Source organism: Rhipicephalus microplus, chromosome X (assembly GCF_043290135.1).
Source record: "Rhipicephalus microplus isolate Deutch F79 chromosome X, USDA_Rmic, whole genome shotgun sequence".
Classification (NCBI taxonomy): domain Eukaryota; kingdom Metazoa; phylum Arthropoda; class Arachnida; order Ixodida; family Ixodidae; genus Rhipicephalus; species Rhipicephalus microplus.
This window is the reverse complement of record NC_134710.1, coordinates 149397852-149420853: the sequence shown is the minus strand read 5'-3', so window position 1 is coordinate 149420853 and position 23002 is coordinate 149397852. Positions and strand designations below refer to the sequence as shown.

Sequence of the window (23002 nt, the reverse complement as noted above, 5' to 3'; positions counted from 1 at the left end):
CAACGGAAACTATTACAAGAGTAAGCACTGATCAAAGGGCCTTCATCGAGTCTCTAATGCTCACTCGCAGAAACTTGAGGGGAAAAAGCAAGCTTCATTGGCGTACTTGATGTGGGAACAAGAGGCGAAAATTCGTAATTCTTTCATATACCACACAAGCGGAGCCTGTATGCAGAACAAAGCAATGGACAGCGTGGCTTTAGAGCCTCTGGAATACCCCTGCAAACTAACACCCACAGAAAGGGGGTCACGCCGCAGAGTATTCTTGACACAGGCGACTCATGGCCGCTAGGAATTAGGTTCGCGGGACCGCCTGCCAGCCGCAAACTGTGCAAGCGAGCGTGTGAAAGAGCCGGTGCTCCGCTTACGTGCGTTCAACTGGGAGTCCCCGACTCAAGTCTCGACAGTGGAACCTGAATGACGCCGACCATCTGCGGGCTGCAACCTTGGCTGCTCGACGATGTTCGCTCGGTACAGGTTCTTGTTCATCGCCGGTATTAGTTTAGCCACTCACGCACCAATGCTTGAAGCCGATGCTGCGTTATTGACTGGTAAGCAGGAGTAACGCTACTGGTTTGAATTCAGCTTGTCATGATGTGTCCTGGCATTGCGCTCATTTTGTATAGTTTTTCTGGTGATGGGGTGTTACTCGCGTAATTTTTGGCAATCACAATCACTTCAGAGTCTCTGTGTAATGTTCATATTTGATCTTCTATGCATTTCATATAACGTGTGATATTGCATACCAACCATAAAGGTTTACATGCTTTCCCTATAACATTGCCATTACAATTGCACCCTTGGGTAGGACTACTTGACTGGTATGACTGATTTAACAGAATTCATGTTTAGTGTCTACTTGTATATTACAAAGGTAACCACCTTTGTGGCAAAGGAAAATCATAAATTTCACTACTCAGTGTGTGAGCACAATTATTTCTCGATGAACCCTCGCAGCCAAGAAATAATTGTATCTCAACGGCTGAGTCCATCATTTTTAATAATCATTTCCACAGAGAAAAACAACGGATAGCAAATACAACATTAGGCTGGGGCACGTCATTTAAAGTCTCGTACTAGTATCTGCCTGAGGGTGCCTGCACACGGTGTCCGCCTGAAATGAGATGCTACCGATTGGTCGCTCTTGGAAACAAGCTGTATTCACACACAAAAAAAAAACAGTGTTTTTGTGCGTTGCCTGTGCACTGGCCCATCGTCGTTGCTAGTTACATGTCCCAAATCACCACTCGCTGAAAGTTTCTCTTAACAACAATTTTAAAGTACGACACTCTTGGCGAATACAGGGACTCAGACCGGATTCATGAGGCTTTTACAGATATTTTTGCTTTCGTAGAAAAGTTGGACATGACACCAATCCTTCACGTAGGCGTCTGATAGTGCCTCGCGCACGTCAGTGGTGATGTGGCCTGATGCGTTCCTTTAGTTGGCGGTCTTTCGTGCGTTATCGCAAAAGCACCTCAGAGGCCACTAAAAGGAAGTCCGCTGATGAAATATGTTTCATGGGGTACTCACTCCAACGAGCCATGCCAGTCTCAATGAACTCATTCAATAAATTTTAATCATCACGACAGCCATTTGGCCTTTAAGTGAATTTATGCTCCGGTATCATAAGTATACACTATAACTCTCAAATTGAACCACTATCATAGATTTTGTACTAGTTTTAATTTACAGAGCACATTTTCTGAATATTCCGAAAACGGGAAGTAAGCGCTTGATCGAAGCGCTTCGAGAAATAAGAATGTCTCTCGTTGAGGATGCAGCTGATAATAAGTGCAGCATCAATGCTGACTGGGGTTGAATTCTACAAGCAACTGTAATGCAACAAGAACTTTTTTTGTCAGTTCTGTCACTAGAGTCGTCGCATTTTTTAAGTCTTTCGTTCGTGAGTGTTTTTAGCTATTGACCAACCACTTTCATAAGTAAGCTACACCGTCAGGATTGACTGGATAAACAATTTTGTATAATACTCTTTTCCGTATAGGCTTTAAAAAGTTTTGCTAAATAGCGCTCTTATTTATCAAACTTTCTAAGGACAAAAAGCACTCAATAGCGACAACAAACGTGGTATATTGAAGCCCGCCAACCAATAAACTTCTTACAAACAAGTGCTTTTCCATTTCGCCCCCGGTTCTTCAGCTATCATTGATTGTAAGAGCTTATACGAACCATGGTGATTTCCTTATTTTTAGTGATAAAGGCCAACTAATGTCCGTATTTGCGGTGCGATTCTGCCCCAGGAGCCTGATTCCCAAACCATTCACTTTTAAGGGCCGATTTCGATTGGTCAGCTGTCTCAGCTCATAGTAATGTGGAGCGTGACTTGAAGCTTATAGCCTGAGCGTCGACCAGGACCTACACCAGCGCCACGTCCCTGAATACTCTTTTGAGAAGAAGGTGGGGGCACGCAAGCTTCACTCCCTCTTTTTGGTGTCCCTTAAGCAGTGATCAGTCCCGTGTCAGAACGTTGCCTAAACGAAGCAGTGCCAGGCACCAGTTTTAACAGATCTATCCCAGCAACTTTGTTGTTGCTTGCAGAGATCAGACCACATGAATAATAAACATGATCGCAACGAATTGAAGATTTGAGAAGGGTGTGGAGTACGTCGTAGGAGCGATTGTTGTAGTCCGGAACAGCCAATCAGGAGTAGATGAATACCAAATCTTGATTTTTACTTGTCCTAAACGTGCCGCTAGGTTTCTGGGACGTCAAGCAGGTAGATGCTCGCGCCATAACCTTCGTATCACGCGCGACTGTACGTCGGACAGTACTATGAGCTGGCATCCACTTTTATGAACCGGTACTATACCTAGAAAACATTTTATAGCCAAAATGTTTCATAATAAAAAAATTTCACCAATATAGATGCTAGGACTATCTTAAGTACCTAGCCAAAGGCAAATAGCTATATAAAAGGCAAATAATATATGTGAATGCGGTCTCAGAACTAAACCGGCGTTTAAGGTGTTGGTTTATGTAAATTGTGCCTGGAGCATTACTGCACAATGCTGCACTAATGTTCTGTACGCACTTATGCTTTACTGGGTTACAGATAACCGCTAAAATGTGTTGTGAAAACATAGTGCTTCTGTAATGGTGGTTCACTGGTCGTAAGGTACACTTAGAATTAAGCTGAGAAGGATAGCTCTGAAAAGGCGTGAGTCATCAAAATTGAGTTTTTATGATAATGGAAGCACTGTGGCACACTGCAGCATGTGTGTTAACACAGAGAGCTCTTTCAGTCATGGTGTGTACAAATGGAGATGCCAACGCCAATTTCAATAGCATATGACCCATCGCGTGAATAAATATATATATATATATATATATATATATATATATATCTGCAAAAATGCAGGACACATGGCACCGTGTCGCTGCAGTTGGTCGCCACTGCGCACAGGGTGTCTAGAGAGAGGGGATTTTATAATCTTTATTGGCGTTTCATTAAAGGAGTATTTGTGAATACTTTCACGATTCTTAACAAAAAGTAAATGCCAGATGCGTACAATGTCCCCTTCCTTTTCGGGGAAAACAAAGACTGATTTGCACCCATCAACCGAAAGTGATTGTTATAGATCATTACTGCATCTTGGTCTCCTTAGAGGACAATCTGATATTTTTTGAACTGAGAGTGGCAATTTTTTCCTGTGAGAAAAGAATTTCCTCAATAGGAGCTTCTCAATAAAATAAGAGTTCTTTTTTTCAATATTATACGGTTTCTTACTAAAATGCAGTTGTGTGCATGACGGAGTTAAAAAAGTTAACTAATTTTTTAATCGCGCATTTCAATGACACTTCTGCTTCGACAAGGTATTTTTCCTCAACGTAGTTTAGTTTGTGTGCCATGACAAGAGACTGACTGTGATAGCGTTTTATATGCGAAACAGCTCTTTTACTAGCCTGTGTGCTGTCCCTTCGTCCGCACTGCGCTCTCTTGCCGCAGGTGTTGGGGCGGTGCTAAGTAGGTCACGCCTTCCCTCGAAGAGCGCCCGCGTTGACGTCACTCTCTCCCTGGCCTGTGACCACTCGGCGCGTGTCATCTCTTTCTCTTTTCACCCTCTTGACCGCTCGCAACGTTCGAGCGCACATCGAGTGAACAACCTTTCTGAGATGAAACTTACCGAAAACCAAACCCACCTTCCGTGTCATTGCGTTTAAAACGTTCACTCGAGTAAACACTACACTAACCCCCGTATTCTAGAACGTCCCTTCACTCAACGCTTCACCTTCACTTGAGAAAGCCGATGGCAGCGCCGTCTCTAGGCACGGCAAGTCACTGTATATCAGCGATCATCTGCTGCGATTTTTGAGTAGCGCAGGGTCATTTTGAGCCGAGCTGTGGCGCAGTGCTCAACTCAGTCAAGTGAAGGGTGAAAGTCGAGTCGAGGAGCGTTTGTGAATACGAGGGTAAGTTTAGCTTCAAACCGTTCTTCTAGCACCCGCGTTGATGCCCGTTGCAACCTGGTGAACGCCATGCGCACCACTGCTGCTTCGCGTTCCATCAGGGTTCCCTTCGGGGAGATGGCCCATAACGTTTTTACAAAAAAAATTGTGTTGTGCACTTATTTATGATGATGCAGAAGTTCAACAGCTTGAGACAAAGAGGGTGTTCCGTGCAACTAAGACCAAATATTCTAAAAAAAGGTTAATTGCAACTAAATGACAATTCACTTTTCGGCAATTGACGCTTGTCAGGGTATTTTTATATTGCGGTTAATCGGTAAATTAACTAAGATCAGTGGTGCAAAATTTCCAATGATCGCTTCAGAGACAATTGCATTTTGTTACATTGTAGGTGACTTTCGAGGAAGCTATTCAGTCGTGTAGATTGTGTTGATGCCCCAGTTAGCTAGGAGAACAAACTACAAAGGTTTTCATCGGGAGTTTCGTTTCTAAAATCGATAAGGTAGACGCAAGCCCTGTGAGGCATGTAGCAGGAACAGTATGACAAGCAAACTAGCCAAGCTATTCATGTGCTTGTTCTAGAATGATACTTCAAAATCATAGGGCCAAAAAATACTAGAGAAAGGGACTAGGATGAAGTAAAGAAAAAGGACAAACAATTTGTATACTGTTGGGAGAGAGAGCGTGTGTGCGTAACATATAGTTTTTCTAGCGGCATATCTCGCGGCGCGCTCTCTACTGCGCAAATTCTTGCGCGCACCTCCCTCTCCAAAAAAAAAAAGTTAGAGAGGGAAGACGAAGACTCGGAGAGTACCTGACCAAACTGTAAACTTGGGTGTTCATTCAGTCCTCGTTATTTTTTAGCGGCAGCGTTTATTTAGAGTGAATCAACTGTAGCGTTATCCTAAGAATCTCGTATACAGTGCGCCTACGTGTGTGCGAGCGCTTACTACCGCAGTTGCTCACGTTCTCTCTCCAGAAATGAACGCGACGACGCACTTGAACGCCGGACTGCGAGCCGTGGATGATGGCGCTAGAGTGGCGAGGCAGATCCCGGTGTACAACCGGCGCATTGGCTTCCCGTACGGCGTGCGATTCGGCAACCCATTTGCAAGCCTGACGGCGGCCAGCTACCCGTTTGGTGGCGTGCTGGGCGGACCCTTCGGCGCCAACCTCGGGACCGGAATCGGAGCCGGCTTTGCGGGTGGGCTGGGAGGCCTGGGTGGCTTCCTGCCCATCCGGGGACCAACCTCGTCCGTGCTCGTGCCTCAGCTGGTGGTTGGGTACCAGCGACCCTACCTGCCTTTTCTCGTGGGTATACCGTACCCAGTGTACATTCCGGTTTTGCCCACAACAGGCGCTGGCATATATCCTACGGACATTGGCTTCGACGCAGCCACGAACTGATTCCCGCCTGTGTTACCTTCACGTGCAGCAGGATGTGCTTGAGAGGCCCTTTCATGACAGTTGTAATGCATGCTATACCTGACCACGTGCTTCGAAATTGACCAGCAATGAAACATGGCAAGCGGTTGCGTTTCCTTGGCCACTCCAAAAGTTTCGTTCATTCTAAACGCAACACAGAAATCGAGACGAATACAGTATATCATGTTCAAGAATCAGGTCGCCTATCTGGCAAAACAGATCAGAAATATGTCAAAACGACAAAGATGACGACACTACAGCTTCATACGGGGAAGAATAAACCTCTGTTGATAAGTATACCTTTTAGTTATCTGTAGTCATTGACATATCGATTAACTTTAACACACATCAAATGATGTTAGTGTATTCCGTAAGTATGGGCTCATAAAAATATTCTGTGTAATGAAATAACGTTTCTGAATATGAACTATTGGACTCTTACCTAGAGCCATGACACGGTTGGACAACGAGGTAAACGAAGAAAAAATAGTGAAAATTATTCCATTTATCATTTGTGTAACTGTAGCATACAGTCTCAGAGGGCTCCCTGTTATACTACTAATACTACTACTACTACTACTACTACTACTACTACTACTAATAATAATAATAATAATAATAAAGCAGTGACATCAATGAAGTTCTTCTTCTTAAGTTTTTCTTTATTCTACAATTGGTCAATAGTCTTTTTGAAATAACATATCTGTCATGACAAAATGCTGGCATTTACTTTTTCGAATTGTTCTAACGCAAAAAGTTTGATTTGTCAATGCCGATTCCTTGAGCGGTGATCAAGTTTCCAAGCCGCGCTGCCATAGTTATACATGGGACAGCAGCCTCGGAAGTTTTGACCACCCCTGTACATTTTGAAAGAATGAAAATTTTAGCGAGGCATTTCTTGCTGGGTTTAGGGGTGCAGAATGAAACGAATGGCAGAGAATGGCCCAGAATGGCAGCCGAGATGTGTTGGTATCCTCGAAATGTCCCCATCGTGTTATAGCTGTGCTTTAAAGGCTTTAAAGCTAACGCCTGAGTTGAGTTTCCGCATACATTTTTACTTACTAGACCAGTTGATCACGGTGAGAAAGAGCCCTTCTTTACTCTGTTGAGTAGCATGCTAAGGAGCATTAGCTCACGCAAAACACTGTGCCTTCTGAAAAATTATCTCTCTCTCTCTCTCTTTCATTGAAATACTCACCCCATTAAGGATATCATACGGAATGTCTAATCTAGGTTGATTGATTGATACGTGGGGTTTAACGTCCCAAAACCACCATATGATTATGAGAGACGCCGTAGTGGAGGATTCCGGAAATTTCGACCACCTGGGGTTCTTTAACGTGCACCCAAATCTGAGCACACGGGCCTACACCATTTCCGCCTCCATCGGAAATTCAGCCGCCGCAGCCGGGATTTGAACCCGCTACCGGCGGGTCAGCAGCCGAGTCTAATCTAGGTGCTGCACAAAACTGTGTAAATGATGAATTAAAGACGGCATGCTGAAAGCATTTTTTTTTGCCCGTATTTCAGTTCATTCTGACGCCGGTATGTGATTGACGATGGTCACGCCATCTAGATGTGTCTGGTAGCGGTTGTTTCCGACGCTTTCGATAGTTTTGTCACTCTTCTGTACAAATGCTTCAAACTGTCTAATCTGGTGAGAGAGATAAGCTACGCCAATTATGAATTTCGCATAATAAGGAGAAAAAATACTGCCTGCCAATCATCACGTCGCAACTCGTGTAAATTTTTCATTACATTAACATTGTGTGTATTGCAGTTTTCATAGCTGTGAAACGAAGTAAACTAATTTGAAACTTCACTAGTTTAATTCATCACGAATATTCCTAGCATGCCACATTCGGGCGAATTACCCCAATGTTCGCATCACCCAATCATAAAGATCCTTCTGATAGTTAAAATATTATATCTTTGGATAAATGTCTTACGACAGTCAAAAACACCTTTATTTACACGAACAAACAGAGTCAACAAGAAAAGTGTAGGAACACATTATGGAATCATGTAGGAACCGGGACCTGAAGATGGATAACAACGAAGTCTTGCTTTGGCAACACTTGAAACACTGACGAGTACGCCATCACCTGGAAAATAAGCCATAACGTGAGACCATGAATGCGGTAAGAACAAAGTAAAATAAGGAGCTCGTCACAACAAAATAAGGTTTTATTATTATTATTATTATTATTATTATTATTATTATTATTATTATTATTATTATTATTATTATTATTATTATTATATTTGCATACTTAAACACACAAAGACACAGAATAAAGAGGAGGAGCTCAGGCTGTCAATTGCCATTTAGCCGGGCACAACTACGGCAGTCTCCATCGGCAGGAAGGGAAAGCCTTAATCGAAGCATTCATGATTTACCCACAACATTATGTGCCTGATGAATCATTATGTGCGTTATGTGCCAATTGTGTGCCTGATGAATAACTCGCTGCGAATCAACATTGATTAGTATTCACTAGATCACAACACTTTTTGTCTGGGTCGCGCGGCACAAAGTACCGATCACACAACACAAGCATGCGTATGCGCTCATGACTCGGACGTGAAACCACTCCGGCTAAAAGATTCCACCAAGTACGCTACTCAAAACTATATTTAAATATGACGTTGATTATGAGAATATGCTTCACGGAAAAAAGATGGAGAGTTCATGGTGTTCTAAATTATGACAATAAAGATTGCTAATGGTACCCTAGTAAATACTTGTGTTAATACGTACATGTGGACCACTGAAATTAACAACTAGTCTTTCAGATGACTTGAGACCTTGCTGACTAGTTTTGCAGCAGGCTTGCTACATTGATAGTCAGCAGAGTGCGGCCTGCGAATTAGCTTTTTTTTAAATGAAATCAGCATTGACAGAAACAACGCATTTATGAAGAACTGCGCAGTACGGTTTGTCGTTGCATAATTATTAGTGAAAATCAGTGCAGCTGACAGGAGGGAACAGAAGAGAGGACACGGGGCGCTGATCAATTACCACTATGTCTGCCCTCTTTTGTACCCTCTTGTAGGTTGCCCTGATTCGCCCTCATAATGCTGTCGTACCCACACGCCTAATCCTACAGGCTTTGATGCATGGCCTAGTGATATTTGTTACTCAGTTGACATTCGTCGTGAGACAAGTTGTGTTAGGATTTTTGATGAGTGGCACCAGAATCCACGCGTAAGTGATAACCGGCTACTTGAGAGTTCCCCACTGAAAATGAGAAAGCATGACCAAGTCGTTTCAAAGCTATGCGAGTAACTGGCCTAGCGGCTTCGAATAAGATGGATAACCCAATGACACTCATTCACAAGTAAAATGCAATTGTGTAAGACCTTACGCGAAGTTGTGATATGCTACAACATTTATTGCTGCTTGACTGAACAGGCTTAACCATTCTCGTTTTTGCGTTAGTTTTATGTTGTAGGGAGGAAAAATTAGACCCTGGCCTTTCTTATTCATGTAGCAGCTATGATTGTTTGATGAGTGATTTAGGTATAAAAGTAAAGCGACGAGATCGGAAGCCTGGTCAACATTCTCATCACGGTGTATCATCGTGTTTGAGGCATACTATTCCTTTTGACGAAACCTTATTTACACAGACAATTACTTACGTTTCTTCGTAGGTGCGCAGTGATCCACCTTAAGCAATCTCGCATTGAAATACCACTAACTTCTGCATTCTAAAGGTCGAATGAACTGATTGGAAGTCGAGTGTTCTGATTCTACAAAGGAAGATTAGTGAACGAACTTTGGTGGTGACTGCAACGACAGCATTCGACACACGGTGATTGGAGGGCAACCGAACTTACTCGCTTCGAAATTCGATATGAATACGCTGTGAATTTTTTACGTTGACGTCAATGACCTTAGCTAACTGTACACATTTCATCATTCATTTGCTGTATAACACCACCTACTTAAGTTCCACAGCTGTCCCCTATAACTGCACGAAGAAAATTGATGTTGAGTTCCTCCACTCATAGAGAAACCGTGTGTAAAATGATAAACTGTACTATTGAAAATGTATGATCTCACCTTGATCCCAATAAATTGGTTCATTTGGAAGCGGCTGCTTATCCCAGATAGCCGTGTCCGTAGCCTCCGTAGCCCCCGTAACCTCCGTAGCCACCATAGCCAAGACTGTAGCCATGACCAAGCCCACCGAGTCCAGCATAACCGTAGTGGGGAGCTGCCGCGTAAGCAGCCACAGGAACGGCAGCCTTCGCGACCACAGCAGCGGCTACGGGCGCGTGGCCGTAGCCGCCTCCGTAGCCTCCACCGTAACCGTAGCCAAGATGTCCGCCGTAAGCTGGGATCACTGGTTTCACAATGGCGACTGGAGCCGCTTGGACTGAAGCCGCTGGCACCGCCTTGCCATTGGCCGACACGTAAGGAGCTGCCGCAGGCGCGCTCGTCTTAGTTCCAGGCTCGTTGGTCTTGACAACAGCGCGGAACCCGAGCTTGTCGGCCACGTAGTGCACCTGCCGGTGGCGGCCGTCAATGTCACCCAGGTAGTAGGAACCATGCACGGGGCCGTATGCGCCTCCGGCTTCGTGGCGGCCGTTGACAGCACCGTAACCATTGACGATGTCATAGCCGAACTGGTAGTTTCCGTAATCCTGGAATTTAATAAAACGTGTATTACTGCGGCTCTAATACGAACGTGCTCGCGAGATGCGACTCCGATGTGATTGGCACCGAAAGTGTAAGCATGTATCACATCAGTCGCTTGCAAGACGAGCATTACAGTAGCGTAGAGAGTATTACAGCGTCGCTGAAAATGGGTAGACTGGTAGATAATTTCAGTTATGTAAAGATCACTTTTTAAAGGAAATGATAATTATTAAAGCAGAACCCCAATTTAAAGTTTTTTCATTAAATAAGGTTTTTTAATTCCATTCCATTCCAACCCCAACTTTGCACTTCACTTCCAATTTTAAAACATCGCGATTTTCGCTATTCCCACACTGAACGCATTAGCTACAGTTTTACTATGAGAAAGGTATATTTGAGAAGGATCAGCAACTTCACGCTAGTACACATCTCAACAAGCGTGAAGCTTAGGCCCAGGTGATCTTCGAAGCTATTCTCAGATTTCAATCAAATGAAACTAAGTTTAGCTATGAATTCTAGAGGTGCCTTTGCTCACTCCACTTCGTTTGTCAGTATCTTCATCAAAGACCAACGACGTACGCACAAGTAACCCATACGCACGCGTAACTTGAAGCTTCTCTACAAAGTTACAATGTTGGCTACTACATCTATTTCAAATTTTGCACCTTAGTGCTATAAAACAGGTTATTGTAGTTTGGGAGTTCAGCAAACCAACCTCTCTTCTTGCATAGTAAAACGTATGAGTGAAATTACGCGTAGGTTAACTCACATCCTGTTTCCGATGCTGCACGCTGTGGCCTCCGCTAGTCGCAACAATGCCGGCATTGACGGTGACTGCCAGGCAAAGGAGTGAAGAGATGCACTGCGTATACATTAAGAAAGAAAAAAAATACACATAAGGAAAGAAACAGGAGTTGTGGTTTGCATGTTGGCGTTATTTATTTAAACTGAATACGTATCTACGCTATCTGGCATTTGATAAGCTCCGACAAGGCAACCTTAATCAAAAAAGAATTGCCTCACTTTATTCAGACAAAAACACTAGCGTTTTTCAATACCATGTGGATTTCTGCACATGAAAAGTGATGGCATATTTATTTCATGGCGCTGCTAGCTTGGTAAATTGCTAAGGGGCAGCGTATAGGCAGTGCATATTCATTCAGTGCCAATATCCTCAGTACGTTTGAGCTCTATAGTAGCTTTAAACGTAGCAGTAGGTAATAACAATAGCTGGAACGATGGCATGATGGCCTTCCACTACACCTAAGTGGATATGGGGCTAGAGAGCTCAGCTGCTGACCCGAAGGTCACGGTTTTGACCCCGCCTACGGTGGTCGCAATTCCATGGAGGCTTAATGGCAGAGGCCCATGTACTGTGTGATATCAGTGCACGTTAAAGAAGACCAGATTGTCGAAATATCCGAAGCCCCTACACAACGGCATCTCTCATAATCATATCGTGGCTTCAGGACATAATGCCCCACTTATTATTATTATTAAGTTGGAATTAGAGATGTCCTCAAATTTCACAACCTGACTTTCCCACCCGACGGGACTCTATAGAGCGGTCCATTGCATGTGCCACATCTACTGCCATGGACATTTTTGACGCTAACAAGCGCACTGTCAAAATTTGTAAACATATAATTAATAGTGCCACGTTGAAAAAGGGGTATAGCTGTCACCATAAACAGCGCAGCATCGCACGCGTAATACGCTGCAGCTGAGGCGTTCGCATTCCACTAATGAATAGTAGTTCTTGCTCTTGTTTTCTTCATTCCATTTTTTTTTAACTTGCCACCTCAACATTGCAATCGAAACGAGTAATTTCCACAGAGCGTTACTCGATTCTTGACTGCTAAGTCCTGGGTTCATCGGTCCTTCTATCTCTTACAAAGTTGTATTTTTGCTCAAACAGCAAAACGTAGCTTTTGTTGTAAACTATAGCATGCCCGTTCTCTGTAAACACAATATACCTACAATACATTAAAATATAAGGTGGGCTGAAATAAAAGAATAAAAAAGTGCTACTGGTATTGTACGTCAGCTTTTCTTTAACAATTTTTTCAGAAGTATTAACATATAACTCCTGAGGTCGAGCATGCACATGCAAGTATCCCGAACTAATAATACCTTCCGGAGCACTCGAAGTATCATTTCTTTTGAGAGACATTGCCTCTTAGGTTCGTGCATATAGGGAGTTTAGATTAGGCACAATAATTTATTCTCGCGGGACGTTTCGTTTATCACTGGAATGAAACAAGTGCTACAGTACATGCTATATCGTGCGCTGCAAACTGCGTAGAATTCACGCGCAAAAAAAGAGAGAAAGGAAACGAAAAAGAAACCTGCGATCTCCGAAAGACACGATCCAGGTTGTGGAGACAATATTCAGCTGGTTTGTGTGCTTTCTCCTTGCAACGCTCAACAGAGTATGTCATGGTGATCGCATTGCGCCGCTGAGTTCGAGGTCACTGATTCAATCCTGACGCGGCGTTGACATTTAGAGGGCCGTGAAATGCAAAAAAAAAAAACTTCACGCGCTGACATTTAGATGTGCATTCGGAATTCTTAAATGGGCATAATTACTACGGAGTACCCTAGTATTGCATGCATAAACCAAAGCATCGTGTGAACTTAAAAAACTTCGTAATTTTGTCTTCAAATAGTTTTATGTTTTTTGTGCGCTGTGCTTTTTGCCGATTCGAATACGAAAGGGGACCAATATGCCTAGAAAAATTGCTCCGACAAAAGGATGAATCAAAATAACAAAAATTGCCCAGTTGCAATAGCGTCATAAATGTTAGCGACGGCTCCCAACGGTGTTACGCAGTAATGACGAGCGGCGGATAAATGAGCTTTGCCACTCACTACATTTCAGTACTTTTTCTACTTACTCCTTTACGCATTTTCAGAGAGGTATTTGATGTTCAAAACAAGTTTATTAAACTAAGACGGCTTAGAACCTTTGCTGAATTATATCAGCCACCCTTCGTCTTGAGCTTTTGTCCTCTTTTCGTTAAAGAAAACTTAAAGCCATACATAACTGCAAATGTACCTCAGTCTTCGTTTTTACTTTGCTGAATCACTTCTTCAGCAGTTGTCCGTGCTAGGTAATAAACCAGCGGGCAAAGGTAAGCATGTTTTATAATATCAACGGTTCTCATACTTTCAGTTAAAGGAATTTTTGTATGCACATTATTGATAATTTGTGATGAGGTTCTAAAATATTTGTAAAGTACTTAGCAATTCACTTAATAAATAAGTACGTGCCCAACTCACGCCTTGGGGTGATGCATGCTATGAGGTGTATACTACACGTAGGTAGTTGTCGAACACCGCTTGAGGTTCTACAACGCGTTACCAGAGTAACCGATGCGTTTAGTTAAGCGGGCCATCATGTAACTGACATGAGTGATTTCTGCGATGACAGAATTGCAAGGTGATCACGACGATGACGACAGCGTGACGACGAAAGCAATGATAAAAACTGGTTTTTGTGTTTGTACTTGCCAGAGAAATCATTTCGAAAATTTTCCAACATGACATAATATCATCCTTAAGGCATAAATTTCGTCTATAAAATCGACTATCGGCATGGTTTACAGTTGGTAGAGGAAAGAACTTGGCCATGTGATCTGATGTCGGATGTGATGCAGCGAATGAGAATGTTATCTCCCATGAATACGTAGAGAAAGTGGTGCGCTGTCAATCTCCGTGCTGAGATACAAGCACGAAATTAATCGATAGGCTTACATCCTGATTCTGTGGCTTAATTTTTAATCGGTGGTGGCTCAGGTGACATTCGTCTCAAAGCGTCAGCTCACTATGGCGTAACTATGACGTATTGTGGCGTTTGATGGGTCAAAGTGGATGGCTCCGAACAAATTATTTATCGTGAACTGAAATCGTATAGCGCGCGTGCTTGTAGCACTTCACCTCCACAGAAATGTGACCACCACGACTTTTGGGTCAGCGCACGAGCACCCTAACTCTTGGCCCAACGCTGTATCTAGCATAAGAATATATACTGCGCGCACGATTTTTGCCTAATAGTTTGAACATAAGGCTGTTCGGATGGGAAACCGGCATTTGGGCATGTAATCTCTTTTAATTCATGTGGCATGAAACCAGGCCCACATACCTACGGAAACATTCCTACCACGCGAGAAAGAGAAAGCCAGAAGAGGGAAGGCAAGGAGGTTAACCACGAACTTTTTGTTAATAGTCAGGGGAAAATAATGAAAAAAAGAATGACAGGTCAGACAATGCCGTTCTTTCTTTCCTTTTTCGCTAGCGCCACTACGGTGCGCTTACTTTACATATCTCGTGCCAAGATATCGGCGTGCGTGGATGGTTGTATAACGAATGCTACTAGTCATGTAATATAGCAGAGTGCAACAGCGCGGAAAGATGAAAGCGTGCGAGAGAGCAGAATGTGAGAGAGCAGGAAGAAAAAGTTACCCAACTTCGTGACTTCGGTCATGGTAAATTAATCGTTCAGAGTGGCGAAGCACCGAAAAGTCTTCAATAAGTAATGGAGGATAGCTTGTGCGTTCTAAATTATTTGCCATAGCTGCAGCGGACACTTAATTTGATGCAAGCTCTTCACGCTTGAGGATTGGTGCATGTCCAACCTACAAGCATACAGCGCCAGAAACTTTATCTACTAGTTCATAAGGATTCATTATAAAAGAAGGTAATGAGTTCAAACACGGACACAAAAGGTGAGATTTTCGAGCTTCGGACATTTGTGTTGTCTTAGTCTCTTCTGTTGTGTCTGTTCATGCTTGTCACACCATCTATTGTGACGAAACATGCAAGTACAATCGCACAGAAATGCGAACGACACCATCAGACTAATAATTGAGGAACTTCGTGTTTGAAGTGCGGAATCAAGAACAATAATTCACAGAGATGGGGAAGGACACAGAACCCGTGTTCGGTGCCTCTCTTCTGAGACAATATTGGTTTGACCAATGTCTGAGGACACACCTGAATTTTATTAACGTCTGAGATACTAAGGTTTAAGCGGCCAAGCATACCAGGCAAACTACAGTTGTTAAAGAACCCCAGGTAATCGAAATTTCCGTAGCCCTCCACTACGGCGTCTCGCATAATCATGAGGTGGTTTGGGGACGCTAAACACCACATAACAATCAATCACCAATTGCTGCCTATTTGAAGAGGCTAATGCAACTTAGGCCTAACCTCAGGCATATGGCAGTGAAAGAATAAATGGTAGAGAAAAGAAAGTACGCAGGTTAAAAAGACTATGGTAACCGGTTTGCTACCCTACAGGTGGAAACAGATTTTTGGGGGGGGGGGAAGCAGAGGAAATAAAAAGGTGCGCGATTTTACTATTTGCGATTGAGATATTTGTTTTGGCTCGCGGAGATTCTCATTGTTTCTGTTTCACTCAATAGCAATGGTGCCATGGACGCGCACTTGACATGGGAAGAAAAAAAAACTACGTGTCGTTATAAATGTTTGTTCAGCTCTCTGAGCACAATAGTGAAATGTCGGCACTTGTATTCCATAAGAGGTCAATGAATTGGACCTTGAATTTGTTCACTTTCAGCAAGAACGCTACGGCATCCAATGCACATGTAGCGCTCGCGTTGTTATCACCGCTTGGGTAACTTAGGTCACACGCTCTACGTTCTTTCGACATAGTGAAGTCAGAAGTTTAGCAATCATCGTAACTTTCTGGCCTAAAGGATACCTTGATTCTCGGGGGGCGCGTACTAATAGAAAACTTCGACACATGATATATGCAACAGCACATGTACCTATCATTTGCCAATCCGCCAGAATGAACGTATCATGCAAAGGGTGCGGAGAAAGATGTATTTAGATATGTGTTGTAAATATCTGTGCATATACTTTTTATTTGAGTTGTTTCCTCGATGAACATAGAATATCACCTTCATCATCGTGACGCAGATAGCTAACAGCTACAAGTTGTGCCTTGCCCTCCTCAATTGGCACATGAATATCTATGTCAAGGAACTTTCGTGTCATTCAAGTTCAATCACTTTGTTCGACTGCTCGGTTATCTTCATTTTTTCTTTAAGACACATGTTGAGGATTTGGCTACCTTAAAATGGGTTTAGACCAGTATTGAAGATCATTATTATTAATTTAAGCAATACTTTCAGATTCCGCTCTAGTTCTATCGAAGAAAAAAGATAAATGGAAAGAGTGGGGAAGCGGGCTTATGTGAAAGCTTACATTGCAGGTCACTTCAGGCTAGCGTTAATAAAGGCCAGAATTGCAAAAAAAATATTGTTTTGCGTACTTTTGCATCTTCTTGATCTAACCAGAAAACAACTATACAGACATTCTGAGAAAGCCCATTTTGGTCTGAGTATAGCTCAATACGTCGATGCACCATACATGTACACACCAGCCAAACCGATTGCACCACTCCTTGGAAGCCCTTCTTACACCCTGCACCTGATTCATATCTCACACAGATTTGTTTCCTTAGATATTCATAACCTGCACTTAAAACACTTCCCATAGATATGTTTGTCTTTGCCTTGATGCATTTGATGAACAAATACGTATAACAAAAATCTACAGTCGAAGTAGATTGTCAATACTACACTAGAAGCAGTGTGTGTTTTTACCGAGACGCTGCTGGTTTATGCGGTAATGCAGCGGACACCTGAATTCATTTTTTCACATCATTCACTACCTCTTGCGCATCTTCGTGGGTCCGCCCATAGAGCGACACATCACCTGAAGCATAGCGCTTCTTTCGCAAGGCCGACGTTGGAGTGAAACAACTCCCTGTGTCAAGCTGGTGGCGGCTGACGAGAGCAAGTAGGTGCTAAACATTGCTACGCCCGTATACCACGGCCAGAGTGCGCGCCACGAGGCAAGAACTGTCCCTCGTGCCGAGTGTCACCGGCGACGCACGTGGACGCACGTACCTTGGCGATCATGTTGCTGGGTTTCCCTCCCGTCAGGTGCACTACGTATTCCAGTCAGGTGTATGCGGAGGCGCTCCTTTCACTGTGACCGCTTGATGAGCCGTCCGGAGGATTTTATAGTTCCTCCTCCGGCGGAGGAAACTGCCGCGCCCAGAGGCCCCCTCGCTCGACCCCGAGGCGCCGGATGGAAGGAGGAGTGACCGCCTTTTGGGGCCATTATTGCGTCATCCGCTGCCCTGCTGTCTTGGACCATTCCGGGCGGCCCTTATTGTTTCTCCCGCGCGGCAGCCAACAAAACGGTATTGTATCGGCCGTAGGATGGGGAGAGCGAACACGGGCTTTGTTCTCCAGTGGCTCCCGTCGCCACTGCAGGCCAGGAATCGGGTCGGCCGAGCATTATCGCCAAATCACGGGCTCGTGCGCGCTTCGCGCTCTCGTCTTGCCCCAGCCTTGATGCGTTTTCACGTGCGTGCCTTCCCGCTTGGTCAGTCAGAGCGTGCTCTGCGCCTCTTAACACCTGTGCACGCGTTTCCACCGCGGAATGTCTCTCGTTTTAAGAAACAAGGCGCGCGCCCTGATAGCAACACTCCGACGCATGCCTGTTTGCCGAGACCTTGTCAGAGCCGTCACGTTTCACCTTCTCGCGGTTGAAGCCACTTTCCCGGCCGTCCCGATTTTGCGGCCGATCACTTGCCAAGCGCTTGACAGCGTCTGCTGTTCTGTGTCTCATTTGGCTATCGTCGGTGCGCCAGTAAAAAAAAAACTACGTGATAAAAACGTCTGCAGTTCGATTCATCATACGCTTGCCAATATAAAGGACTTGTCTATCAACCGGTGACACCTGAGGGCCATGCTGGCAGTTCGCAATGAGTGCGCCAAGTTAAGCTCCTGACGAACGTGTCATCTGTCAGAATGTAACGATTATTGAGCACTGTTGGGGTAGAAGGTCAAAAAAGAAGGCAGCGCCCGACAGACATGTGACGAGCAAACAGTGGGCATCAAACAGCATTACATCCGTTACCTAGTTTCACAAGAGCTATCAAGTTGACCCGGGGCGAATTGCCATGGCCCTAAATGAGAGACAAGAAAGATTAAACACCAGAGATTCCGGCTTACCGCATAGTTTGACGAATCGTGTTCACATCGATAAGCCGTGCTATAGAAATAAATGGCCAATAAAAGTACGATGGTTCGCGCAACGGCGCACCTGGCATGACGACTCGTCCTTTACTAAAATAGGATACAGAAACGAAATACACATCATGGAAAGTGCTGCTGTCGGCACTGCAGGTGTACGTAATTTTCGTTGTTGACACACAGCGGTAAGGAGATATGTGCAGGGTAGCAGCAGTACACCTTCTAAGTGTGACAAATCTTAGGGGCAACTGTTGATATTGCATTTCTCTTTAATAAAACACGATTGACATGCACAGCACGAATAAAAAAAACGCCAGGCCTGAGCGGAACGCGTCGCTCAGTCACAGCGAAAGTTGGAAGAGCAGCCTTTCAGAACCTTTTCTAACCGCTCTCTAGGTAACTGCTACAAATACACTTGCTGAGCACTTACTATGCCATACATAAAGAAGGAAGGAAAATAACTTCCTGCGGAACGCGAACAATAATTTTTGTGTAGTTGGCCAGCGTTCATTATGCTTTATTTCACCATTATTCGGAGAAGCGTGGTATCCGCTACACACTTATTATGCCTGAAGGATTGTGCCTGAAGTGGGTATCCGTCACATTTAATAAGTGATCAAGAAGAAGCTTTTGTAATGAGTTGGATCATTTGAAAAGACCTACTTGTTACACTATTTGCTATATGTGAAGCCTGGTTGTTCCTTTGACAATCTATACCGCTTTATTAGTCATATTAATGTCATTCATTTCCCTACATCAAGCCCGCTTAAGGCTACTTCAAAAACGAGTTCCAAGTAGCCGTGTGGCTTATAGGTAGAATACCGGGCTGTCAGTGGGGGATCCTGCCTCGAATTCCATTGTGTCCTTGGTGTTTTTTATTTACTGAGTTTTTTCTTAGTTAGTGCGATAGTAGTAATGGACACCAGCGGCGGACAACTACGATGCCGCACTGGAACCGTGTTGTGATTTTATAACAGCTTTCGCTGTAAAATGTTTCACAATGAAGAAGCGAAAATTTTACCGAATCAAAAAGGCTTGTCACAATTCAGAGCAGATGAAGGTAGAAAACATTTTTGTTTGAGAACATTAACCAGAAAGTTGCTGCTTATAGCACTGCATGTTTGAATGGCCAGGCCATATTCCGGGATGCCATTGGAGCTGGCTGCTGCCAGAGCACGCACCTAAAGATAGTAGCCGATCAGGTACTCCTCCCAAGCGTGCCAAGTTGGGAACGGGAATGAGGTTGAAAATGTAGGGAATGCTGTTACAGAGCTGAATTCCGGAGAGAATACTATATTAACGCAGCTATGAAACGGAGTAAGTTCCAGAAAAATTGAAGGCTTGAACTTCTACGTTCTTGTGTTTATTGTTTAATGCATAGGCAGCATATGGCAGTCTTTGGAGCTTTCCAATCAGAAGAACAACACAGCGCATGAATGAAGGGAGGGCAGAATGAAGAAACGAATTCACAGCAGCTCTCACTTTCAGATTCGTAGTGTTCTTTGGTGAATAACGGCCAAAAGTCTGTCCATCAATTCATCCGTGCGTCCATGGCCAAAAATCTTGGGTATAATGTAATACCTGCAAAGTTCTTTCAACACTCTACTGTTCCCAGAATACAAAGACTCTATAATGTTAACTTTCACGATCTTGATGTTTTTCACAGTCCAGTGTCATTGTTTTTGCTTCAGATCCACACTGTCCTAAAACAGTTTTTCACAATGTACAGGGTTTTCTATTTACCGACTTTCAGGAAGGTTTCAGCATAGTTGTGTATATTCCTCATTATTTTTTACTTCCTTTCCATGATTCTCATATTGTCTTATTCTTCCCATTTTGCGCTGATGCTTTTCTGGGTTTTTTCACTCTTTTTTGTTTTTCTGAAGAGTGTCTGTGACGATGGCAACACGTGATTCATGGAATTCATTTATTAAGAAGTATCAAGCCATGCCATTTATATCATGCATGTCATGCATTTATGTCACGCATGTTCTCGTATGCTAGTTAAAGAAACATCCGAAACAGTATCCAGTCATATATGTAATTTATGTGGTGACAGGCACAACATGCATGCCATGTTATTCATTAAATGGCAGGTCATTACCCCTTTTCACGTGTGCTATCATTTTTAGTATATTGCGATATATGCAAAGTGAATCATACGATTACGATATTGTCGTGGCGTGCGAGATGTCCGAGTTAAATAAACGAACTCAACGACATTATTTATTTATTTATTTATTTATTTATTTATTCATTTATTGATACTGTTAGCCAAAGGTCGTTACAGGGTGGGGTAAAGAAATACACTTCCCTTGTTGACACAAGCACTGCAAAATGAAATCAAGAAAGACAACACAACGGGCAGTTTTAACAGAGAACCAATTCATCAGGTAAGTTAATTAAGGTTTACACAGTAGTGACCAATGATTGGCATGGTAGCATAACTTCATACAGCACACTTGACGAAGGCTATATCATATACATCTCAAACTTCGGCGTCGTAGGAACTTTTCTTACAAACGTCACGTACAGTTTTAGAAAAATATACAAAAAAAAGGGAACATCTCCGGATAGAAGAGATGAGGTAACAACGCCTAGATATGGTTACCTAGAGGAGTAATATGCCATTACCATCTTTTCAAATTTATCTGTAGCCCTGCCGTGGTGGTCTAGTGGGTAAGGTACTCGGCTGCTGACCCGCAGGTCGCGAGATCGAATCCCGGCTGCGGCGGCTGCATTTCCGATGGAGGTGGAAATGTTGTAGGCCCGTGTGCTCGGATTTGGGTGCACGTTAAAGAAGCCAAGGTGGTCGAAATTTCCGGAGCCCTCCACTACGGCGTCTACCATAATCATATGGTGGTTTCGGGACGTTAAACCCCACATATCAATCAAACAATCAATCAACCAATCGAAATCCTCTGTGGAATTAATTTGAGTTATGCGTTGGGGTAGTGCATTCCACTCTTCAATCGGTTTTCGAAGAGGGAATATTTAAAGGTGTCAGTCAACCTTTGTAGGTATATAGGCACAAACTGGTCCTCATGGCTAGATCTAACAACCCGTGAAATACGCGACGTTCTGTTTTCCATGAATCTGTAGGGGTTGAAGTTAAAGTAGTTATGTTTCATTAAGTGTATGAATTTTAATCTAGCCACTTTTCGTCGCAATAAAAGCTCGGGCCATTTTAGTTGAGTCAGGATTTCGGTCGCTGAGTCTATGTACCTATTTTTTGACATCATAAACCTTGCTGCACGCCTCTGTATTTTTTCAGTTTTCTTTACATCGTTTTTTGTATGTGGATCCCATATTATGCTTTCGTATTCTAGCGCGGGACGTATCAAAGTCAGGTATGCTGTTAGTTTAACATCTCGGGAAGCAAATTTCAACTTACGTCTAAGTGACCAGAGTTTAACCTCAGCGGCATTACATAGGTTAGTAATATCTTTTTTTCCAAGATAAGTCATCTGATATCATAATGCCTAAATACTTGAAGTGCCTAACTTGTGTCAATGGCTTTCCGTCTAATATGTAATTGAAAACTGGCACATTTTTTGTTTTCCTAGTTATGCGTGCGTATACAGTTTTCTCTTGGTTTATTTTCATTTTTCATTGTGTGCACCAATCAGCAATGGAATGCAGTGCTGAGGCTAACTCTAGTTGATCTTCATGAGATGATATTTTAGAATATACTAGGCAATCGTCTGCAAACAGACGAACAGTAATTTTGCTACTAGGGTCACTTGTAATATCGTTTATATAACAGAGAAATAAAACAGGTCCTAATACTGATCTCTGTGGGACACCAGACGTTACATTTAACATTTTCAATTTCTTTCCTTTCATCTCCACGTATTGTGTCCTATTAGCTAGATATGATTCAATCCACTTAATTACATCCAAGTTTACTCAGAGATCAAGTAATTTACCAATTAAATGCGAGTGTGAAACGCGATCAAAGGCTTTCGATAAGTCTAAGCAAATTGCGTATATTTGACCTGTTTTATTAGTTATTTCAGAAAAATCGTGCACTGTTTCAGCAAGTTGCGTGATTGTGGATAAGCATCTCCTAAATCCATGCTGGTTAGGATTTAAGCTATTTGAGCTTTCGAGAAAACTAAACAAGCCTTTTGACAATATGTGCTCGAATATTTCACAGCATGCGCAGGTAATGGATATTGGTCTGTAGTTTTGTACTTTGTGTTTATCACCTGTTTTGTGTACTGGTACGACTCGCGCTATTAGCCAATCATGTGGTAATTTATGCTGCTCAAGAGACGCATTAAAACTATCAGTAAATATTTCAATATATATCCGAATATCTACTCAGGAAAAAATTCAAATATCTACTCAGGAATTCATTAGAAGTGCCATCTGGGCCAGGCGAGTTTTTAGTATCAAGGTTTAACAGGAGAGAAAGTACGC

General features: G+C 43.2%; 2 protein-coding genes across 2 annotated transcripts; one reads left to right on the top strand and one right to left on the bottom strand.

The window, feature by feature from the left end:
• The first annotated feature begins 397 nt into the window (after positions 1-397).
• On the top strand, positions 398-6151 carry LOC142777005 (uncharacterized). The gene is made up of 2 exons (XM_075881312.1): positions 398-551; positions 5409-6151. The coding sequence occupies exons 1-2, from the start codon at positions 461-463 to the stop codon at positions 5834-5836; spliced, it is 519 nt and encodes a 172-aa protein (XP_075737427.1). The 5' UTR covers positions 398-460; the 3' UTR covers positions 5837-6151.
• Positions 6152-7791: 1640 nt separating this feature from the next.
• LOC119175501 (uncharacterized) lies at positions 7792-17641 on the bottom strand. Its single transcript, XM_037426430.2, has 4 exons — positions 17441-17641; positions 11269-11361; positions 9921-10504; positions 7792-7959 (listed from the first exon to the last, which is right to left on the bottom strand). Exons 1-3 carry the CDS (start codon positions 17450-17452, stop codon positions 9959-9961), a joined length of 651 nt encoding a protein of 216 aa, XP_037282327.1. The 5' UTR covers positions 17453-17641; the 3' UTR covers positions 7792-7959; positions 9921-9958.
• Positions 17642-23002: the final 5361 nt, after the last annotated feature.